The sequence below is a fragment of the Sciurus carolinensis genome, chromosome X, assembly GCF_902686445.1.
Source record: "Sciurus carolinensis chromosome X, mSciCar1.2, whole genome shotgun sequence".
NCBI lineage: Eukaryota > Metazoa > Chordata > Mammalia > Rodentia > Sciuridae > Sciurus > Sciurus carolinensis.
Window position 1 is genome coordinate 66,997,554 of NC_062232.1, and position 23,805 is coordinate 67,021,358.

Consider the following 23,805-nt stretch of genomic DNA (forward strand, 5'->3'; position numbering starts at 1 on the left):
ATATTTGCACTTTTGATATGTTCTATAAATCTTATAAGCTTTCTTCATCCTGTTCAGTCTTTTCTTATTTCTCCTCTGACTACATTTTTAAATAGCTTTTCTTTGATCTCATTGTTTATCTTGTATGATCTCTTCTGCAGTTGATACTTCCTATTGCATTTTTCATTTTTCTTTGTATTTTCATTTCTAATATTTGTTTGATTTATTTCTATCTATTAAATTACTTTGCTAGATTTCTGAATTATCTCTGTATTTTCTTGAAATTTGCTGATCTTCCTAAAATGGCTATTCTGAATTTTCTTTCTAGCATTTCTAGCATCTCCATCTTTTGAGGTTGGTGAATGGTACCTTATTTTGAACACTTTGTGAAATTTTTCCCTGGTCATTATTGATCTTTGTGGTTGTGTGTTAAGGTCTGTGCATTGATAATGGAAGTATTTATTCTAGTTTTTTCAGTCTAACTTTTTCCATGACTTCCTTTTATGGTATGTCTGTCCAGGGATTCTGAGAAAAGTGTTTTAGTCTCTAAACCCATGACTGATATCACTTCAGTGTTAAAGGATGCCCCAAGCCCAACTCTGTTGCTAATGTAGCTCAGTTTGGAGTCCCAAGTGTGGTTTGTACTGGGATAAGGTTCTGTTCCACAGCTCTCAGATAGTGGACTTATGACCTAGCATTATTGATGATCATGATTTTCTGCAGGTCTTAGGAGGGCTCACATTGGATCACTCATTGGGCCTGGTTGTGATGAGTAAGAACTGTGGTATAGGCCCACAACTGAAACCATTACCTTCAGGCCCATCTCTTTGGTCACAGGTAGGCATGTTCCTTGGTGAATTTCTGGTTGAATGGGTCCTACTGTCAGATAGCAGTTGAGAATGGCTGGATCCAATCTTTATGGCTGTTTCAAAATCTACAGTATGATAAAGGACAGAGCATCATCTTGAAGGAATGTTTCTTGGCATGCCTCCCTCTAGTTATCCAGTAGGCAGATCTGTTCTCAGTCCATAAGTCAGAATCACCTTCCTAGACCTTGGGTTCCACTTGAATTTCAAAATTTCTTACCTGAATCTTAAGGCTCTTGCAAAGAGAAGTTTGTTAGTGAGTGGGTGCAGAATTATTGTTGTGGGAGGATAAAAGTGAGTGTTCTTTTATTTCATCATCTTGCCGACATCACCTCAAAATAAAACTTGAAAAATTTCTTTTATTTAACAGAAAGAAAGAGGCGTGGGACAAAGTTTTTCTAAGGGATATGCCTTAAAAATATTTTCCTTTCAAAGTAAGAAGTGGGAAAGGGACAGAAATGAAAAAGAAATGTTTGCATAACATGAAAATATTTTATGGTTACCCTAAGGAAAATTAGAATTGTGAAATTAAAAATCAAGTCTTGAACTCATGAATTCTACCTCAAATGTAAGGATAATCAGAGTGTAAATTAAGTATGTGTTATAAATGTAGGATGTGATTGGGAGACTTGGTAATTCTTTTAGTAATAGCATTCAAGTGACAAAGCTATTCTTCCAATATATATAAAGTGCAGTCTATATCTACCTACGTTGTTTTTTATCATTCAAAATGATTTTCAGTGGAAATTTAAACTATTAACAACAGCAAACTTGTATATAACTTTTTAAAAATCAGGTTAAAATATACATAACACAAAAGTATCTTATTCATGACAGCAGAATCCATTTTGATAAAAGCATATAAGCATGGACATTTTAACTATTTGAAGTGTACCAGTAGTGCTGACTATATTCACTTTATTGTGCAAAATACTTCTGGATGTTTTTCATTTTGCAAAACTGAAACTCCATATCCACGGAGCTACAACACCTCATTCCCCCTTACCTACAGCTGCTGGATACCACATTGCTAGTTTTAATGCAAATTTGATTACTTTAAAGTGTAATCATAGAGTATTTATCTTTTTGTGAATGCCCTGTTTCACTTAACAAAATGTCTTTCACACAGTGTTCATCCATGTTGTAATAAGTATCAGTACTTCCTTTCCTTTTAAGTTTTACAGCAATTTAAACTTTTCAAACCAGTATTCAGATATATTGATTTATCACATACAACTCTCAACATTATTGTCTATGGTGTTTTGCAAAGATACCATAAAACTTGTCCTACAACTTAATACAACTTGAAATATAAACGGAAATACGGAGATGTACAAACAAAAAACAATTATGCTTTTGATTTAATGAATCATCTGCATGAGACTGCAAATGTAACATGGTTTTAATCAGATTCATAGATTTTTTTTGTTGAGAGTGTGAAGACAATTCTATAATACTGAAGTAATTTGTCTCAGATTACACAGATCAATAATGGCAAAACTCGTACATTAAATTTCTGTATTTACACAACCAACTGTGACCAACAGCATCTTAAAACAACACCTATTTATTATATTACAGTTTTATATGTTAGAGGTCTGGATGGGTTTGACTGAATTCTCTTTTTAGAGTTTTACAAGGTTGAAATCAAGGTGTTGGCCATGCTGGACATTTAATGGAAGCCCTTGAGAAAAACTTGCTTGTAAGCTCATTGAAGTTGATGGCAGAATCTAATTCTTTGCATTACTGGCTATGAGTACAAGATTTCTCATGGCTTCCAAAATCCACTGACATTACTTGTCATGGTACATTCTCTGATTTCCTGTTCACTTTTAAAGGGCTCATATAATTAGATTGGCCTCACCTAGATAATGTCCTTAAAATTGACTCAGAGCCAACTGATTAGTAATCACAATCACATCTTCAAAACCCCTTTTGCCATATAATGCAACATAATCTTAGACATGAGAGCCCATCATATTTATAATTCTACAAATTAGGCCTGGAAATCTTGGAATGTGTGTGAATTTGGAATTTTATCTACCACAAGTGGAATTAGAACTCAGGTTTAAATTTCAGTGCTTTCTACCATACAGTGCTTTTATTGTATTATGAATTCCTAATTTAATGAAGAGCAAAATTTTAAGATTTTTATATTAGCAAAGAAACTGATTTTTTGTTTATAAACTAAATACATGCTTCTAGACTATATTCCTATCTGTAGAGACTAATGAAGTCAGGTTAATAATGACCACCTTCTTAAAGGACTTGCTCAACTTCACAAGATCTCCTAAATTGTGATTTAGCACTGTGCTGCTGCTTTTTCTGATTTAAATTGAAACTCAAAATGTTAACTATTGAGATTATCATGTGACTACATACAGACTAACAATTACTGATGGGACTTCATTTGTCAGATGTAGAAAATCTTTTTGTGTTTTTCTTTATTGCTAGTTGCAATACGCTCACTAATTCTAACACTAAAGTGTTCTTTGCAATAACTATTAATGATCACCTATATGATGATACAATGTAAAAGGCAGTGTCCTTTCACACACAGAGAAAAGCAGCAGTCAGAAAATTATACTGAAGCCTTCTAAAGGCAGTGGATCTTTACAAATCATGGCCTCAGAATCCTAACCTTGGGATGCTTCAATGTGAAAGGTTGCTAGGATTAAATTCTACTCTTAGTATATAGAGAAACAACTAGTCTAGCTGGAGTGAAAGACTCATTTAGGAAATAATTATAGAAAAAAGAAGAAAGATATATTGACATATATTACCAGAATAAGGCATTTTGGACTTCATTTTGTATGGAGTCAGGAAGCATTAAAAGTTCTAGAGCAAAATAAATTATGTGATGAAAGAAATATTTCACAAAAATTTATAGAACAGTTTATGTAGAATGGATTAGAACACAATGAAGCAATCTGTTAGAAGTAATGAGGGAATGAAGAGATGAAGGCCTGAATCAGGATTTCATAAGTAAAAATGAAGAGAGGTGGAATATTGCAATACATATTACAATGGGATAAAAGTATTGGAGACTGAAGATGAAAGGAGAGGATGAGGGAAAGTTTATAGTTTTGAAAACAAAGAGTGTTCCCATATTGCTAGAGAAAAAATAAAGAGAATGGGATTGGGGATTCATATGCTGAATTTGAAAATAGAGTAAAATCTACCCAAATGTGAATGTGAACTACTTGTCCAGTCTCAATTTCACAAGTTTTCCATGGTGGCTTGCTGTGTAAACTCCAAAAATACCTTTATTTTATAAATGTTTCTGACAGTGGTGTGATTTATCTTATGAGAGGAATTGTTTATTTAATTTGATTTATTGTAAGATTTCCTAAGATGCATTGATTCTACTGATATTTATACAATACACAAGTAGAACAAAAGGAGGCTATTAAGGTTTCACATTGTATACTAGCATTTGTGTTACAATCTTTGATAATTATTCTAAGACCTTTATTAGAATTCAGTCAATGTATGACAAAATATAAACATATTTAACAGTGCTAACTCTAGGCCTACACCACATTTCATCTAAGTAGGGAACATAGTCAAGTAAATGAAGGATAAAACAGCTTCACAGTTAACACTTTCTGTCAGGTAAATAGTCAACCCTTAAATTATCTATGCCATCAGATTTCTTTTTTCTTGATGTTAAAAACATATTTAACATTAGGAAGGGAATAAAACATTACATTTTTAAAATAATAGCTATAAATAGTTCAGTTTATTACAACATGAAGACTAATGCATGAATGTGGATTCTTTTACATGAGCTTCAATACTTTAATATGTTGCTCATTAAAAAGTGGAGGTTTTCTTTTATTAGTTTAACACCCTTATGTTAAAGATAATTTCTTTAACTTCCCTAATTCTAATGGAATGCTGGATTTGATGCTTTTAATATAGCCACACTTAAGTTTTAGATATGGGTATAAATTCTGACAAAGGGAGTAAACAGTAATAGAATTTAAATGATCTTTCCTCTAGTGTGATTTTTGTTCTTTGTATCGATAACTCCCAGAGACAAGAGGAGCCATACTCTTAAGTTCACATGAACCAAGGACTGATTGACACCCAGTTTAACATAATCACCATTTTATGAGAGTTACCATAGTGACCAGTTTCCAGTTATCAACTTGAACAATTTCATATATGATTAATGTTAATTGCCTATTTTGCATGGATGACTTATTCCCAGTTACTGAGTTGGTTGCTGCCGCCTTTGATCTGGTTGGGAGTACAATTCAGTGCAATAGACAAGTGATCAGTTTGCCATCACTGAGAAAAGATGGATTCAGGTTGCTGTGAGGTCAGAGTTTGTTTCTCTTCATAAACACTGAAAGGTCAGGTAGAGTTTAACCACTATTGGCATCCTTGAAATCTTATAATAAATGTCAGACCTAAGAGATTATTATGAATCCATGATTGAAATTAAAAGTCTTAGTGTTCTGGCAACAAAAATGATTTTTATTTCATTTATCAAGCACACTGAAAGAGCATCGTTCTTACAGACTAATCAACACCTTCAAAGTTAATGTCATTCTTGGTTTTCTAACTTCTAATATAAGCTAAAAAATCACACATTCAGGAATTGTTCCACAGGATTTTAACTATCAGTAATAGGTCTAAAATCAAAGAGTAAATACCAGGTCATTGATAATAGATGCTACTTGAGTTATTCAATTGCAGTGGTCTTTCCAAGTTGCTGGAATTACTTACCACTCTTTTTTAAAATTTTTTATCTGTTGATGGACCTTTTCATTTTTCATTTATTTATTCACAGTTCTGAGAATTGAACCCAGTGCCTCACACATATCTAGGCAAGTGCTCTACCACTGAGCCACAAACCCAACCCAAATTACTACCACTCTTAACTGCTACTTTATATTCAGCAACTTTCTCATTTCTCATTCGTTATGTTTCTTTAAGGAATATTAAGACAAACTTTCATTGAAGAGTATTACATGACTTGTAATTCCTCACCAAATTAAGTATTGTCCATATGATTTATATTAAATATCTTGAAGGCCTATGACATCATTAATTAATTTATTAACTAATATTTTTTTCATTTGGAACAAGAAAATCACTTGTCTTCTTTTCCTTACTCCCTGGCTCCCTGGTTCATAAATGGATGATGACATGAAATAAATCTAGTAGTAAAACTTCATAGAGCATGTGTGTGTGTGTGTGTGTGTGTGTGTGTGTGTGTGTGTGTGTTTCTATGGATCAAATCCAGGGATTGTCACATGCTGGTCAAGCCCTCTACCACTAAACTGTACCCCTAGTCTTGAAATGTCATAATCTTAATGAGCGGAGAGGTATCAGCTACTTTGTTACAACTTGGAATAGATATGTTACAGAATGTGTCATATTTTATTTACACCAGAACCCCTACTGAATATCTCTCTTGGAGAACTGCCAACTCTACAAAGTTTATAAACTAGAAGATAACACTTTGATGGTAATCCCATTCAATTACACATGATGTATTATTGATGTATTTTCCAAGTTGGTTTATTCCTTAATCTCAGGAATATGAGTTACTTTTTCATTTATTCTAAAGAAGTTTAAAGAATAAAGGGGGATGAAATATCAGGATAAATTATGTTAAAGGATGGGCTGCAAGAAAAATCAAGATTATTTGGTATCATTTCACTCTAAATAACCTATAAATGTTACATCTAATATTAATTCTATAAAACTGTAGCTCTGAAAGATTTACCTGTGCTATTTAAGAAAAGTATATGATTTTATGGTATTATTTGCCTTGTATCTTAACAACTTCCCTTTACAGTGTATATGGTTGATATGTTGGCAGAGTTATTTGGATGGGAACTTAAAAAACAAAGGCCTATTTCTTCTCATAGAGTACAAATAACCTTGTAATTAAACTGAAAACAAATAATTGCCAAGAAGCAATTATCATTCAATTAAAGAGTAATTACATGGTTATTTGTGCCCTGTAAAATAAAGCATTACTGAGATCAGTAATGCAATCAATATTTTAGCAGAAACAGGATGCTGCAATGATTGACCTTTCAACCTATGCTGATTAAATTGTCATCCATATAAGTTTCCTAGTTAAATCACCACATGTTTATTTGTCTTGATTAATATGTAAATATCTGTCTGATTCTAATAATGCTCTTAAAGATAAGAAGTATGACATGATTATCTATCAAGAATGATCTTTCCCAACTTTCCACAGAATCCTCCATATTCATTTTATTATCAGAATTATATTCTTGGAAATGAAATGCAGAAACATTATTTCTAGGAATGTTTTCTATAGAGGATTATGAAGTCTAAAAGTAAGACTAAAGCTATCAGTTATTTGTATGAAGCTTTATTGATTATAAGGAAATTTCACAACCCTAATTTGAGTTTATCTACTCTGGGGTTCAACTCTTCATTCCAAAATTAAAACAAGGGCATCTCAGTGTATGAATTTTGCTCATGATACATTCAAACAAGTTTGAAAACAGCACACAGCTGCACTCACCAAAGGACCAACAGGAAATTTAAAATAATAAGGAAAATACACGTCTTTATTACTAGACCACAAGCTCCTCAAAGGCAGAACCCATTCTAGGTTTTCACAATATAGCAATGCAAATAAATAAATAAATAAATAAACCAAAAGACTTACCTTTTTCAAGCTTTCATTTTGACCTCTGTGTTACAGATACCTGGCACTATGGTAGGCACAAACCAAGCAGACACCTCGACATTTTGTTTAATAGATGACTGCATGAGTGATATTGTCATTGCATATCTGTGAAGGTGTGGGTGTTTAGTCCTTAAGCAGATGTTCATGCTTCTGAGGCTTCTAAAGAGAATAAGACAGTGGCATCTATCTGTAGTGATCTTAACCTTTTTAATTTGTCAGATTTGAATGTATCTTATTTTGAAGTGTCTATAGTTGTTTTGGAGTCTAAGATTTAAAAAACAAAAAAAGATCACCTGATTATTAAATGATGGATCTGGATCTGGTCATGTTAAGCAGAATACAACAAACTAAGGTGTATGTGGAAATTGTAGAAACAGTGAAAGAACATTTCCTACTTATGTCAGTTAACTGATTTAATTACATTGAATGGAACCTACTGTCTGCTAGAGACAATGAGAGTTGTTTAAGATTCAATGATAGTTTTTCATTGAAACAGACATGAATGCTGCCTTCATGGAACTTTGCTTCTTTTTGGGAATACTCACAATCATACTAACAACATAAACTTATAAACTGAGACTATTAGAATGGAGAATATAATCCTCTGGGGTTTATAACATATGCAGTCGATATTACCAAGTCATTTGTGACACAAGGGAGGAATTCTCCAATAGAGTTCCATGATGAGAAATGTAAACATTTTCCCCCCAAATTTGGCAATTTAAGGTTGAACCACTAAGTCAAGAATGCCTCCCTATCCTGGGTTGACTTATTAGAAAACAACTGTTTCAAATACATAGGACTGAGAAATTTGGAACAAAAATGGTTAAACCATACAGCTTTCAATGGATGTTGTTAGCAGCTGGCAGTCATATGGCTTTTCATATGGAAATAGAGCATCATGCTGCTTAGTTTTGAAGGCAGCCTGTCTGAAAGTGATCTGAATATGGAGACAGCACTGAGATGTTTACAGTGGAAAAGTACAAAGGGTAATCAGGTGGATTTGAAGTTAGTAAGCTTGAGATCTGACAAATGGAAGAACACAAGGAAACACTTAGAAAGTACAGTTTTGGTGAAAATTATTTAATAAAATAGTGTGCCTTCTTCAAATGACTGGATATACCCAGATGAACATTCAGGGATCCTGGGATTCTTAAGATATTTGAAGTAAATAGCATATTTCTCTTTTCAGTATTTAAAAGAGTTAGGAAGTCATAACTGGGGAAAAATAAACAGGATAATAACACTGAATTAAATAATAAAAATGGGACCCAGAATCAAGTAGAAAGGAGAGAAGAATCAGTGTATAATATGGAAATATTAAATGAGAAAAACATTTTTTTTGCTGGATTGATATACAATATTAATGTACAATGGAAGAAAATAACACTAGCACAGTGTATGAAAAATGAACTATGTGATAGGATCTCTGTTTGAGGTTGCTAGAAGTTGTCTTCATTTAATAAAAGCAGAGTTTCTCTTATATTGATGGAGCACTTTGCTACTGCAAAGTAGATAGAATATGGTTTAACTTAAATTTCTTCATCAGCCAAAAGTCATATTTTCAAAATATGGTCTATCTGAATGAAACTTATACATTTTTGCTGCTTAAGTTATTTAATATTTTTTGAGATTTTGTCAAGAGCCCTATTATTCAGCTTCATAAAATGAATTTCCACTAAAAGGCAACAATATCCTAGGCAACATTAAAAAGTAATTTTCAAAATTTTCAAAGTTTATCAGGTGAGTTGATTACAACTCGATCATGATGTTCTTTGACTTATAAATCTTTTCACTGTGATGACAACCTCCAAATGGTGTTTTTGGTACACTAACTGGGTTAGGGTACACAAAGAATACAGACTTTTAATTTCTTTATTGTATGGATCAGCAATTGCAATTTCTGAACTATTCATACCAGGGAGAAGAATGTACAAATTTGGTAGGTGAGGTCACTATTTTAAGTTTAGTCTTTTCAGTTAAAAATATCAATCTGAGAACAAAAAAGACAGTCTAGCTTTCTTTATTAGTATAGGTACTTGGAAAGTAAACTGCTGCTTATTTAGCATGGTTTAAAAAATAGGTTGGAGCCAGGTGTGGTGGTGAATGCCTGTAATCCCAGTGCTCTGGAAGCTGTAACAGGAGGAGCACAAGTTCAAAATCAACCTCAGCAATTTAGCAAGGCCTTAAGCAACTAAGCAAGGTCCTGTCTCAAAATAAAATATAAAAAGGGCTGAGGATGTGGTTGAGTGGTTAAGTGCCCCTGGGTTCAATCCCCAGTACAAAAAAAGGAAAAAAAAATATATGAGAAAAACAACTTAAAGTAGGGATCTTTGTTCCTCATGAACTTCTAGAAGCTGTGGAAATACTAATAAACATCAGTTTTTTTTCCTACATCTCTCAGCTCTTACCCCTCCCTTATTACCTTTGCTACACTGAGCAGAAACTAAATCACATTCTGTACAATCTCAGATCTTAGTAACATATATTAATACTTGGGATCAGGTGTAGTTTTTTAAAAAACTTTTTTAGTTGGCAATCGTCCTTTATTTTATTTATTTATATGTGGTGCTGAGAATCAAACCCAGTACCTTGCACATGCTAGGCAAGTGCTCTGCTACCGAGTCACAACCCCAGCCCCCATGTGTAGTTTTAAAAGCAGGGGGTAACTTAGGGTTTCTCATAATAGGTGAGCTGTATTGCAAAGTGCTGGCCTGTAAATTGAATCTAAACTAGAAATTGATCTCTTATGTCTTTAATGTTTGATAAAACTACATTGGGCAATTTAGTGGAAAGTATTGGTTTTTTAGTAATCCATAACAATACATAGTCTCCAATGTAAAGTTCTATCACTCTTGGCAATTAAACAAGATGTAGAAAATGAAAATAACAAGTGATGATTTTTCCAAAAGACACATTTAACCAGATCTTTCTTTGTTTCTCAACAGTTCAAGACCTGGTAGACCCCCTAAGCGTTCTTTGGGAGTGTTGCAAGAAAATGCCCGCCTTCTGCCCCATGCAGTCCCAGGCCTCTTATCACCAGGACTTATAACTCCAACAGGTAATAAAATCCATTTGATGATCAGCCTTGTCTCTTCATACTGCCCAGCATTTGAAATAAACTAATATTGATCTAACTGCCTTGTCCTTCAGAGATTTTCAAGCTCTACTAGAGGTTACATTATTGAATTTTTTGAGTATTCATGAAAAGAAGTTTTGTTACTCCAGCAACCCAAATAAAATAGATATGATTTTTAAAAAAATGTTTCTCTTTGCAGGAAACTTTCATAGCTTTTTCATAGCTTTTTTGTATGTATGTGTATATTTGTATGCTGTGGTCAGGGATGGGGGAATTGGCCAAAAAAGCATCATCTCAAGGCCTCCTATAGGATGCAGCATGCTTGTTTATTTCATATACCTCAGTAGTATTATTTTTATATTTAGGTGACCTGAGCATCTGTGTATGTTCTCCAAGATATTACTGTAGGTTAAAAACACTAGAAAAAAACAATGCATACTTCATAGAGAAACATAATTGGGAAAGAAAAATGTGCAGGTGGCCATTGTCCTGCATGTTACTTGTGTTTTTCACTGAATGGTGTGATCACCGTTTTTCACTGAATGGTGTGATCATCATGAACTCTCTTGATTCTCTAAAAGGTATATCCCAAGTATAGAAAAAAATCAGAAATTAAGCTTAATATTTCTCTAATTGAATATTTAAAATCCATTAAGATTATTACATTATAGAAAATGAATTTAAGGACATTGAGATTTTATATGTACCTTCAATGATAGGAACATTTTTAAAACACCTGCTTTGTTTGGGTGTTAATTTCTAGTTAATGGAAAAATATATGAGTAGTGATCCTTGTCACAGTAGGATTAGGGAGAAAGGAATGTAAAACTATAATTGTGTTTAAGTGTGATAGAGAGTATAATAAAAATATAAGCAAGGTGCTATAAGCTCAAATATGGAAACAACTAAGTCACTTTGTTAAATTGGGCAATGCTTAGAGAGATGAAAACTTCATGGAGTTTTATCTCATAGAGTGTTGTATAGATGGAGAATGAGGGGAAGAATATTCCAAGAGGAGAGAAGAACACACAGATATACACTAATGTAAAAGTTCCCAGGATTTTAGGGGGAATAATAAATAGGTTGTAGACACTGGAGCAGAGATTTGAGTTAGCAGACTTACAAATGACATGGTTAGAAAGGAAGAAATAGACAGCTTGAAAAGCTAGCTTTTGATTCACCATGTTAAGCCATTTAATTTTCCCCTAAAGATCAATAATTTCCAAAATTTATTTCAGGACTTTTCTCTGTGGCTGACATGAAATTGGTGAAGTACTCCAGGCTCTCCACTTCTGCCTCAATTAGAATTTTATATGTTCTTGCTCACATAGGATTTTGTTGTATTTTGTTAAGTAAAAATTTTATAGATAAAAGGAATCACTGCTAAAAACTTGAGTGAATGTTTAAAAACAATTGCTGTACAAGGTAGATATCAATGAAAGTGATAGGAGAAGGAAGGTCAGTTGCTACAGTTCAAGGGAAAAATACGAAGGGTCTGAACAAAGACAAATTTAATAGAGTAGAAAAGAGTTCTGGAGTGCTTTAGTAATTAGAAGTAATCACACTTGATAATCGATTAAATGTAGATGGGGAGAGTGGAGTCTTGGATGAGTCATGTCTAACTTGGGTGACAGGCTGGATGATGATATCATTAGCAAAGATAGAGAACTTAAGATTGGACTGGTTTTTGGGAGGGGATAATGAATTTGATGAATTTAAGTATTTATAAAAATATTCTGATATAAGCAAGTTGCCTTGAGTATATAAATAAATGCAGAAGGTGTAACAGTGCATGAAATATATCTGGTGATCATGAAATGATAATCTATTTCTAAATTTCTAAAACTATATTTCCAGAGCCTTCAAAAGCATCATGTATATAATCAAATCTGTGTCTGGGTTTTGTGGGAATGTATATATGGAAGAAATAAAAAAAAAGGTTTTCAAATTTGCCTTGAAGCTAATTCATTCCTGAGTAAACATTAGAGACTTATCTATCAAAGAAAATTAAGTTCCTATTATGTATCAGGTATTGGTATTAAGTGGTTTATATAAACTTTATTTAATCTTTGTTATTATACCCTTATGGCTATGAAACATTTAATACCAATGTAAATAATCTATGTCTCAGTGAGTTTAGTTGCTTAAGGTTATAAAGCACGTGAATGGCAGAGCTGAATTTCAAACCCAGGACTTTTTGACTCCAGAGTCCCTACACTTTACTTGATATATATGCTTCATGTCCTGCAAGATTATGAGGTATCCTATTTAGATTTGAGCATTCAGCTGTAGAGTAATCCCCTTCTTATACTTTGCATGAATTTATTTCATAAGAATAAAAGTATCTTACTCACCTGTAGTCAAATGTTAGAAGAAAAATACTTTAAGCCAAGTAGAAATAATTTTGGGGATTATGTGATATTTTGGATTAGGTATGCAACTTTACTCCTCAATTAGCAAATATATTTGAGATATAATCAGTTCTCAATTTCCATATCAGTAAATTTCATATTTGACATTATATCAATCTTGTTTATGAACTTAAATTTTTATTTAAAACACTTTTGAAGAATTCAGTTGATATTTCTTACATGGTCACTCAAGGGTCCTTTTCCCCAAAATATTATTGAAATGGTTTGCAATACTTTATAGTTTTAGGTTCTGTCATTGTAGAATATATTTTAAAGTAATATATAACACTGCACATATGTATATAAATTTATGGACAACTGAAAAATTATTTATCAAAAAGAAGCTTTACTACCTACAGTTTCTATGTTGTATGTTTGGAAAAGTTTGTTTGAACCCTGCTAGATTCCTAATCAATGGATTTGTTCTGCATTCATTTAGGTTATTTTTCCCCAATTTTTTAGCTTGAAGATAGGGTCTTAAAGTACCGTAAACCCAGGTGTGGTGGCTCATGCCTGTGATCCCAGTGGCTCAGGAAGTTGAGGCAGGAAGATCAGGAAGATCAGCCTTGACAATTTAGCAAGGCGCTAAGCCACATAGTGGGAACCTGTCTTAAAATAATAAAAAAAAAGGATGGAGATATGACTCAGTGGTTAAAAGCCCCTGGATCAAATCTCTGAACCCACAATTGCACTAAAAGAAACTATATATATATATATATATAAATACCAAAAAACGTACCATAAAAGAATGATCATAGTATTTATTTTCAGATATTGTGACATTTTACATATTGTTTTTGCCAGTAAATTAATTTCCCTCAGCAGTTGGAAAAAAAGTCAGTGAAAAGAGTTAGATGTAGTTAAGACATTGTTAGATTTATTTAAGTGTAGTTCTTCAACTTAGATAGCTTAACATATAAAGCTTAAAAGACACATTATAATGTCAGGTATGTCATTGTTTTATTTACATAATATAAATGTAAACATATTTTATCTGATTTTATTTCTTTTCATAATTGGTACATTCTTTCATACTCCATTAGTTCAGAATTTGTGATAATTCAGATAATGGCTATGCTGATGTCTCTGGTATGAAAAAATTATCTTGTTTAGCAACTTAAATGCATAAACAAGAAATACGTGTGTATGTGTGTGTAAATGCATGCATTATTGTAGTGACATTAAAATACTTGGGGAGTATTTAGGTACCTAAACCACTTTTACAAGACCTGTAATAAAAATAATCAACATATGAATACTGATGATTGATCTTTATTCATTAGGTAAGTCTCATAAGATCTATTATTTATTGTCATATATTCATTTAGATTATATAATATATATCAATACATATATATTCCATATATATTATATATGGACAGATAGGTATTGTCTCTAGATATAGAGATACATTTAAATTTGTTCTTTTGTGTAACATAAATTTATTGAACATTACTCTGCATCACAAGTATAAGAAAACATTATAACATTAAAATAAAATTCATTTTGTTGGTCAGGATTTTCCAAAATTTGACCCAGCCTTTTCTCTAGTTACCCCTAAATCATGAAGTTTGACTGAATTTTGCTTTCATGTATACGAGCTAGTGATGTTCTTGTGTTTCTCTGTTTCTATAGTGCTTTCAATATCTTAATTCACAAATAGAGCATTAATACATACAAATCATATTTTCTAGTATTTGGTGTAAGTTTTTGTGCTATAGGAAAAAAAGTAGAGGAAAAATGATGCCCATTTTTCTGTGCATCTCTGCAGAAGTGTTACTATCCCAGTATCACAATGAAGGGATGAAATAGCTGTATATGCCTTTGAATTTCCCAGAAGACGATTGCTCCCCTTTCCTCAGCTTATGATACATTTCAAATAGATGTGGGATTTGGTCTGAAAGAGATTTAAACTTACAGCTGACAAGGAAATAATCAAGTGCTTCAGATGAAATTCCTGTAATGTTCATTACTTAAAACATAGTAGATTCTTCAGTTCTTTTTTAGTACTTGATGTGTTGTGGCAAAACATCTTTAAGAATGTCAGCTGCCATCCAATTCTCTGCGTAATTGAGTCCATGAAGATTCAATCCAGTGATAGTAGATACAACGCTCATCCGAGGGTTAACAGAGCCATAAGTAGAATTATATCTGATCTTGGTATGATGGTGTCACCTATTTGGTACCCTATAATGCCAATGAGCCTAACTGCATCATTTGAATCAGTGTACCTCTCTTTTCATGATGTATTTCATTTTCTCACTCATTTAGTTTGAATGTTAAGGATTGTTTGTAAGGAGACATCCTAGGCCATTCTGCTTATAAAAAGAAGAGATCGAGTCCTCACTCTAGAAAAATCATGACAACCACTGTGATGACTGAACTAAAACACGTCTATCTCTAGGACTATCTTTGAATTTTTCAGTGATCAGTATTGTAAAGCATAGTTCATGTCACATACATAATAAGTGCTGTTTTCTATGTCATTGCATTTCCCTTACTTCTTGTGTACTCAGTAAGAACTACTGGCCTAACAGGAGCCAGAAGTTGAATTACTAATATTTCTAATACAGAGTGAAGGAATTAGACTAATATTAATTTGTATTTTCTCCCCTAAATAAATAGTAAAAGATATCATTTTAATAGTAAAAACTCCATTCATCGTTTTAGCAGATTCTATGTTCCTCTGTAGGCATTTATTGTGCTTTTTGCTATATATAGGATAACAACTTTAACCTAAAAATGTCTAGTCAATTTTTTAGGTTGTTGTCAATCATTTTTTATGGGTGGCTCATAGAGCAGAAGCCATTGCATATTTTCAGTGCAGGTGGAGGGGAGACACTTGGACTTTAACTACACCTTACATAATGATATTGATGGTGGTGATGATGATGATGAAGATGATAGTGATAATGGAGACAACACATATGATAATCTATGTAATGCTCTACAAAGTATGCCTACATCTTTAAAGTGAGCATTCATATATGCATGCAGATAAGCTTTATATTTAAATAGAACTATTCTCAATTGTTTCCTCATTTGATCCTCTTAGTATACTGTGAGGTTAGCATTATTATTATTGTTTTCTCGGCTGGAAATCAATTCCAGGGCCTCAAACATGTTAAGCCTGTTCTGTACTACTGAAATATATTCCAGTCCTGAGGATAGTTCATGAAGAACACATGAAGAAAATGAGTTTTTAAGAATTTCAATGATATTATGCCCTACATTTCCATGATAGTAAGGGTAGAGTCAGAATTTCAAACTCAATGTTTTTCTGACAGTAAATATCTCGTTTTTCCATGTATCCTGAGTGATCGCTCATGAAAAAATTATGTGTTGAACATTTAGACCATAAATATTCAGGATCATACTGAACCTGCTCAAGTTAAATATAAGAAATCGGATGTTTGATTTTTTTCAGAATTAGGACATCCTTGGAATAGTTCAACTAATTAACTTTTGTTGATCTTAAAACTTCATTAAATAAGAGTCTGATTTTTTGATGATTATTATAATAGTTTACACCAGGGCAGCTTATATAAAAGTATTTGATGATCAGTGGTGTTATTTGTTATAGCTATAATTTTACCATCCAAAAAATGTAAAAATAATCTTCTGAATAAATGCAACTTACTTTTTGTGTGGAAAAAAGTAACAGTTATAAATTGTTCCTTGTGATAATTCTTCAGTGAATTACTTTGATATACATAGCTAATGAATTAATATGATTAAGTTAATGAGAAATGCAAGTATTGCCAAACTCCACTAGTCCGGCTGCGATGCACTCCATATTCACAGTTCTAGCTTCCCTGTGTTCAGAGGATCACTGATGCCTACACACTGTCATTGTGATAAATGATATATCCCACAGTGCCCTGCTTTCCATCTGGCCAATCCTCAAACCATCTCCAAATGAGAGCTCTCTTATAAGAATCAAATAGTCACAAGCCAAGTCTATTGGATTATAGAAAAAATTTCCATTTTCAAGGCCCATCCTCCAACATATTTCCCCTTCATATGCAACTTATAAGTAATGAAATGCATGACTCTTCACCTACTACTTATTTTACTCCTTCAGTGCTTTCTCTTGTGCTGGTTTGCCTTTGTTCCAGGGAAGAAAGGGTATATTTAAATAGGACAATAAAATTTTCTGTTGTATAATATGCCTGACAGATGATAAGCTGCCTTGTCACTACTTTGTATTATGGGATAGAGTGAATGACTGTATTGGAAAAAAACCCATTATGCAAAACATGCATTTAGGTTTATCAAAAGATATTCTATATAGTATTTAAACAAAATATACTGAGTATTAATCATGTAAAGATTCCTGCAGAGAAAAATATATTTCCAAAGGGAACTGAGACTCTGATTTCATTTTCTTTTTACTCCAAATCTGACAGTAATATTTTCATTTTCAGTACTGTTACTTGTATAACACAAGGACCAACAGTGAAGAAATGTGTATTTTTTAACCATATTAAAAAACCCCTTTCCCGTTTTTACTCTGTGTAAAAGTACATAAAGTTATTTCAACAAATCTAATAAGAACAACTAAAATGAATCATAAAGGACAGCAATGAGTTCTGTAAATTGAAGTCAGGGTATGATACAAGGGAGAATTTTTTATATAACACCAACATTTGGTGAAAAAGCAGTTGATTGAGAGAGGGTAATCATATGGAATTGTGAATGGCTGACTATAATTAATTATTTGCAAAAGACTTAGGTAGGCCTTTCTAAAAAGTTACATTTTTGGCTTGGGGATATAGCTCAGAAGTATTGCTTCTCTAGTATGCATGAGGCCATGGTTCAATTTCCCATAGCACAAAAAAAGTTACATTCTTTTAAAAAGTTTTAGTGAGGAATAATTGACATTGAATAAAATGTACATAATTGGACTTCATAGTTTAATAAGTTTTGACATATATGCACACCCATGAAATAATGTACATAATCAAGATAGAATACTCATTTCCTCAACTTTCCTAGTATCCTATCCCTCTTTCCCTGTTCTTACCCTAGGCCACCACTGTTTTTCAGTTTTATGTCACTGTAGATTAATTTGCATTATCTAAAGTTTTATATCAAGGGAGGCATAAAGAATGTAATAATTTTGCCTTTCTTCTTTGACTTGGAAAATTATATTGAGATTGCAAGTAATTGAGTACATGAATAGTTCATTCATTTTTATTGCCAAGTAGTATTCCATGATTTAGATATACTACAATTTGTTCGTACATTTTTCTCATTCAAACATTTGTTTCCCAATATTATGAAGGATACTGCTTTAAGTTTTCATCTATTCATGTGTGTGAATATATACTATCATTTCTCTTTAATAGGACTGGTATTTCTAGGTTGTGTGGTAAGCATATGTCTAAGATTATAGGGAACTTTAACTCTTCCAAAATCATCATACCATTTTACATTCCTATTAGCTGTGTATGAAAGTTCCAAATGTTTTAAATTACTGTGAACATATTAAGTGGCCAGTCTTAGAAAGTTTTTTTTTTTTTTCAGATCCTATTCCACTTGAATTAAATAGTTTGCACCAAAATAAAGGTTGATTCTTGAATTAATGTCATATTTCATTTATTCACTTGACCTTAACATAAATGATTACCTAGTGATACTTAAATATAGATTTATGGTCAGTGAGGAATGGAGACTGAGAATCACAATGAAAGGCCTATAATTGGGGGCAATACATAATAATACATAACAATATATTATTAAGAGATTTGACATTGTGTAGAAGAACAAAAGAAGGACCAGGAGAAGCCAATGACAAAGGGAGAGTGAGCCCCAAAATTTCAGTTTTCACTAGAGTCAGCCTAGTATATAAATATTTACAATCAGATAAATATTTGCAATCTAACCACTGAAATAATATTATTTATGACTTTGTTATTTTCACAGAATTATTATTTTGACTAGGATCAAACTCAAAACTAAAAAGAACCAATACATAAATAAATAAATCAGGAATAATTTAAATGTCTTGAAAAAAAAGCTGAAATAGATATTTCTGGGGAAATAATTAAATTTCTATAAAACTAATGAAGAAATTAATTTTCTTGTAACCACATATCAGAAAGACTTTTTGGAAAGAGCAGATATTTTGTTCCTAGGGTACCACTTTAGCTACAAGGGATAAGAGACTCATTCTAGTTTTAGAGGAAAAGCTCTCAAGATATTACAGTTAATTGTGAATGTGTGAGTTGAATTAAAAGCCTAATTAAAGTAAATGGATAAATAAATTGGACAAATAAATTGGAAAGAACATTGTCCTTAAACTATTAGAAATACACACACACACACACACACACGCATATGTGGCATTCTATCAAAGTACAACTGATGTTGGTCAGCCATTTTCTGTTGTGTATTTTAATGAAGAATATATGATATTTGGAAATAGACCTTTTCATTTTGAGAGCACAATTTCTGAGTACTTCAACAAAATTGGAGCCCAGGGTGATATTTAGTATCTATAGACTTGATTTTTTTTTAAAAAAATGAATACCTGTTGACTTTTTGTGAAAGATAACTAAAGTAATCAAGATCATGGAGAAGGCTGCATATGAAGAATTTTGAAATGAATAGCACACTTTAGGAAAGATAGAGAAATTTAAAAAGTATTATGGTATAATTATATTAACTCTTTAAGTATGTGCTGAGTGATTTAACTCTTGTTCACTGGTTTACACAATATGAAATAAATATCTCAGGATTAGAGTAGGAAATAGAAATCATACTTGAAATCAATATAAGCTGAAAGGGAGGGAGTGATATTGATTTTATGGCTTAAAACTTTATCCCAATCATAGTCCAGTTGTGATAGAAGCACTTACTGAGATAAATTAATAGAGACAGATTAAATAACCTTAGGGATATTCATGTTAGTCTGTTTCTTGCTGAACATGATATCTGTCAAAGGTAATGATTCCAATATCCCACAAATCATCCTTAGGTATTGTATTAGAGATAGAAGAATATCAGAGATCTATTTTCTCATGGGACAGCTTACATTGTTCACTTATGAAAGTACAGTAGAGCTTTGTATAAACAAATATGTAAAATAAAGTTCTCTTTTTCTTTTTTCATGTTTCTTGAAGACTTCTAACTAATTCATGCATTTTCTTACCTTTTAATTTTGTTTATTTGATCAACAATGGACAATCCTTTAATAACTTGTATTATCTGAATATATTTATTTTAGTAATTAAAATTATTAACCAAAAATTTCAGATAACATCTACTGATGTATTGTGACTTTTCTAAAACATTAAACATAAAAAAGCTGATGATAAAACATACAGCATCTATATTGCCCTCGTTAAAGTAAAAAAGGACATTGCTTTAACACTACCCCTGCATTTATTTAACAGATCAGACCTCCTCTAACACTATTCCAAACTTCCGGAACTACAGACCTCTTAATATCAGTCTTTTGCTTGAAACTCTTTTATGTCTTTTCATTGACAGGAAAACAAAGTTCAAATTCCTTAACGTGGAAAAAGAGTCTTTCGAATTTTTCTAATCTTCCCACACAATGTCTTCCTCATATATCAGGTACTATGTAAGCTCATAATTAAACTTCTCTCTGTTCTTGAGAGATCTCATGTACTTTTACACTTCCATGAATTTGTGCATGCTTTTCCCTCCGGTCTGTACACTTTAGAAGAAAACAATCTTACTGTAAAATTAGAATTTCTTTTGATAAGAGAACCTCTGAATTAGTATAGCAAGTCTTTAGTTATATACTATCACATTTATTCTCCTTAGAATAAAACACGAATAATGGGAACTTGTGTCAATTTATTATAGACATCAAGTTCTTTTCATTGAAATCATTTAACCAGTAGTTATTGAGGGTCAATTAATTTAAAATTTTTTTGTTGTTGTAGATGGACGCAATACCCTTATTTTATTCATTTTTATGTGGTGCTGAGAATTGATCCCAGTGCCTCACACAGCACTAGGCAAGTGCTCTACCAATGAGTCACATTCCCAACTCTCAATTAAATTTTGAACTCTGACAATTCCTTGGTGTTAACAAAAGCATGATGGTTTAAAGTTTTAAATCTAGAGTGGTAGGAGCAAGGAAGCCAGATAAAGCTAATGATATCTTGAGTGATATTTGTGGCATGTCAAATGTTAATAAAAGCAAGAACTGCCATGATGACAATGCCACTGATTTTATTACTTGAGAAAAACACTCTCAACCTTTTTGGACTTCTAGGAATTACTACACATGCTTTGTTTCCCCTAAATCTGGACTGGCAACTTGAGACTGTTAAAAGTTATCTGAAACATTGATATTTCTGCTAGCAAATTTCCTACAGTCTGATTATTTTCTATTATAATTCATTAATTTGAAACCTCAGTCACTTGTTTTTACAGTATTCCTTGATGGAGGTGGTAAAATAGCTGGCAAGCAAATAGAAATTAAAGTTGGTGAGAGGGAAAGTACCCATATTGAAACTTCATTATTTATGGTTAAAGTTCTATGGAATTATTGAGAGGGAAGGATGATATTAATTAACCATTATATATGTCTAGTTATGACAAATTGTGGATATAAACTATTCCTGTACACAGGAGAGAAAAATTACAAAAATTTTTCTGAATTTTATCACCTGTGTTAGGCACAGTTAAATGACACATAGATATATAAGGAATTTGCAAATTATTTGAAAGACAAATCGCATCTTCTCTTTCATTAATATCTACCATATCAATCAAACAACAATGAAAAACTCTCTGCATTGATAACACCAAGTTTCCAATGGAACACTACCAGCCAGAAACTTTTTAGCTTGAGCTAAAGCATGCACTAGACGGCCCATTTTTTTTTCTATGACTAAATATTTCAAGTATGACCTAAAATTCTATTTCATATAGCCTCATAATTTACTTAAATGTTTTCTGTTTTAAAATTACTCTCCTTTATTGATTTTTCAGTATTTGTTCCTTTCTTTTTCAGTGCTTATCTGCTGATGGCTTTATTGTTTAACGTTTTGATGTTCTGTTACATTACGGTCTTACCCTGTTCCTGTTTTTCTCCTACTCTAATTTACTGTTTACTTCAGTTTCTAAAAATTTTTTTGGGTAGTGGGGAATGAATGCAGGGGTGTTTTACTACTGAGTTATATATTTAATGCTTTCTATCATTTATTTTGAGACAGGGTCTTGTGTAGTTTCTGAGGCAGTCCATTCTAAATGGACTGTCAAAACATTTCAAACACACGTAAAATTTAAATTGAATTTATCTTATTATTCAAAATAATTACTTTTAATTTTTAATTTGATCAAATTTGCATTGATCTTCAACTAATTCTAAAACACAATGTCAAAAAAATGCTTGACTAGAGGTGAGTGGTTCAATTCCTTCCACAATAAAGGACCAAAGCAAAGAACAAAACAATAGCTGTTTCACTGGAGTGTTTGAGGCAAAGCGAAAGCATTGCTGTGCAGTGGGAATGTGGTGGAGATGTTTCAGAGTATGGTGATACATAATGGTTTCATAAAGAACGGAACTAGACACATAGCATCTGCTATCCCATGTATCAAAATCAACCCTGAACCAAAAGAAGGAGTTCATTTGGTTCTGAAATTGTTAAGCAGGAGGCTACCAACTGTCTCTATTCTTACCATAGACACTTGAGACATTTAGTGCTGGAGAAACCTGAATTCCTCAGACCCTGAGCTTCAAGAACTGCCTGGTTTCTGTACCACTGCATCTTTCCATATGATGAAGCCAGTCAGTGTGTTGCCTTTCTTCATACTGGTTTTCGCAGAAGGCATCCACCTTGAAACATAGCCTATCCAATGTCCTGTAATGCAGCTCAGGAACTTGGCTTACTCAGACTTGTTTATCAGCCATGTTGCTCTTTCCACCACCCCATAGCCATGAGAAGCAGCAGGGCAAGCAGCTCTGAATATATAGATCTATGCAGGATCCTGGAAAATAGCCAGGTGAATCAGCTCACCCACACTTTTGCCTGAACAGCTGGTATTCCTGAGCATGTTGGCCCAAAGAGGCTTGGGCAAGCTGGAAGACTGCACTACCCTCCCAATCACGACCCTGGGAAGCACCAAAGCAGACTTTCCTGAGTGGATTTGTCCACTGAGTTCCCCAAGAAGCAGCTTGGCAACCCTGCCTATTATGCTGCAGCCTCAAGGGACAACTGAACAGGCCTCTTCTCAGAAACTTGTTCTCTGAGGTCTTGAAAAGCACATGGATATTCCTGCTCACCCCCTCTACCTAGGAACTAAGTGGACAGATTTGTTGAAGCAGCTTGACTCCTTTATTCCCCAATAAGTCATTGGCAAAGCTTCCTAGACATTGACAGATACCCTGTTTGGACCCACTTGTGCTATCTGGACCCTCTGTGGACCTTGGATATTGAAGGATACTCTGCTTTGGAAATAATGACACACTGTGTTTCAGACTTATGCAACAAAATTAAGTGAACAAAAATTCACATTATAGGTATTCAAAAAAGAGAAGTAAAGTGGAAGGTATAGAAAAACTAGCAAAATAACTACTGAAAACTTGCTGAATATTGGGAATGATATGGACATCTCTGTCAAAGAAGCTCAAAACACTTCTTAAAGATTCATCTATGACCGGGTTTTGTGGTGCAGGCCTGTAATACCAGCAGCTCAGGAGGCTGAGGCAAGAGGATCTCAAGTTCAAAGCCAGTCTTAGCACAAGTGAAGTGCTAAGCTAATCAGTGAGGCCCTGACTCTAAATAGAATTCC

General features: G+C 32.9%; 1 protein-coding gene across 10 annotated transcripts in view; it reads left to right on the top strand.

Annotated features, from left to right (window-relative positions):
• Dach2 (dachshund family transcription factor 2) overlaps window positions 1-23,805 on the top strand; it is a 557,008-nt gene that overhangs the window by 231,770 nt on the left and 301,433 nt on the right. For all 10 annotated transcript variants that reach the window (XM_047535143.1, XM_047535144.1, XM_047535139.1 and 7 more), the window contains one exon: window positions 10,485-10,597. In XM_047535143.1, the coding sequence (XP_047391099.1) occupies window positions 10,485-10,597 (113 nt within the window). The remainder of the gene's footprint in view (window positions 1-10,484; window positions 10,598-23,805) is intronic.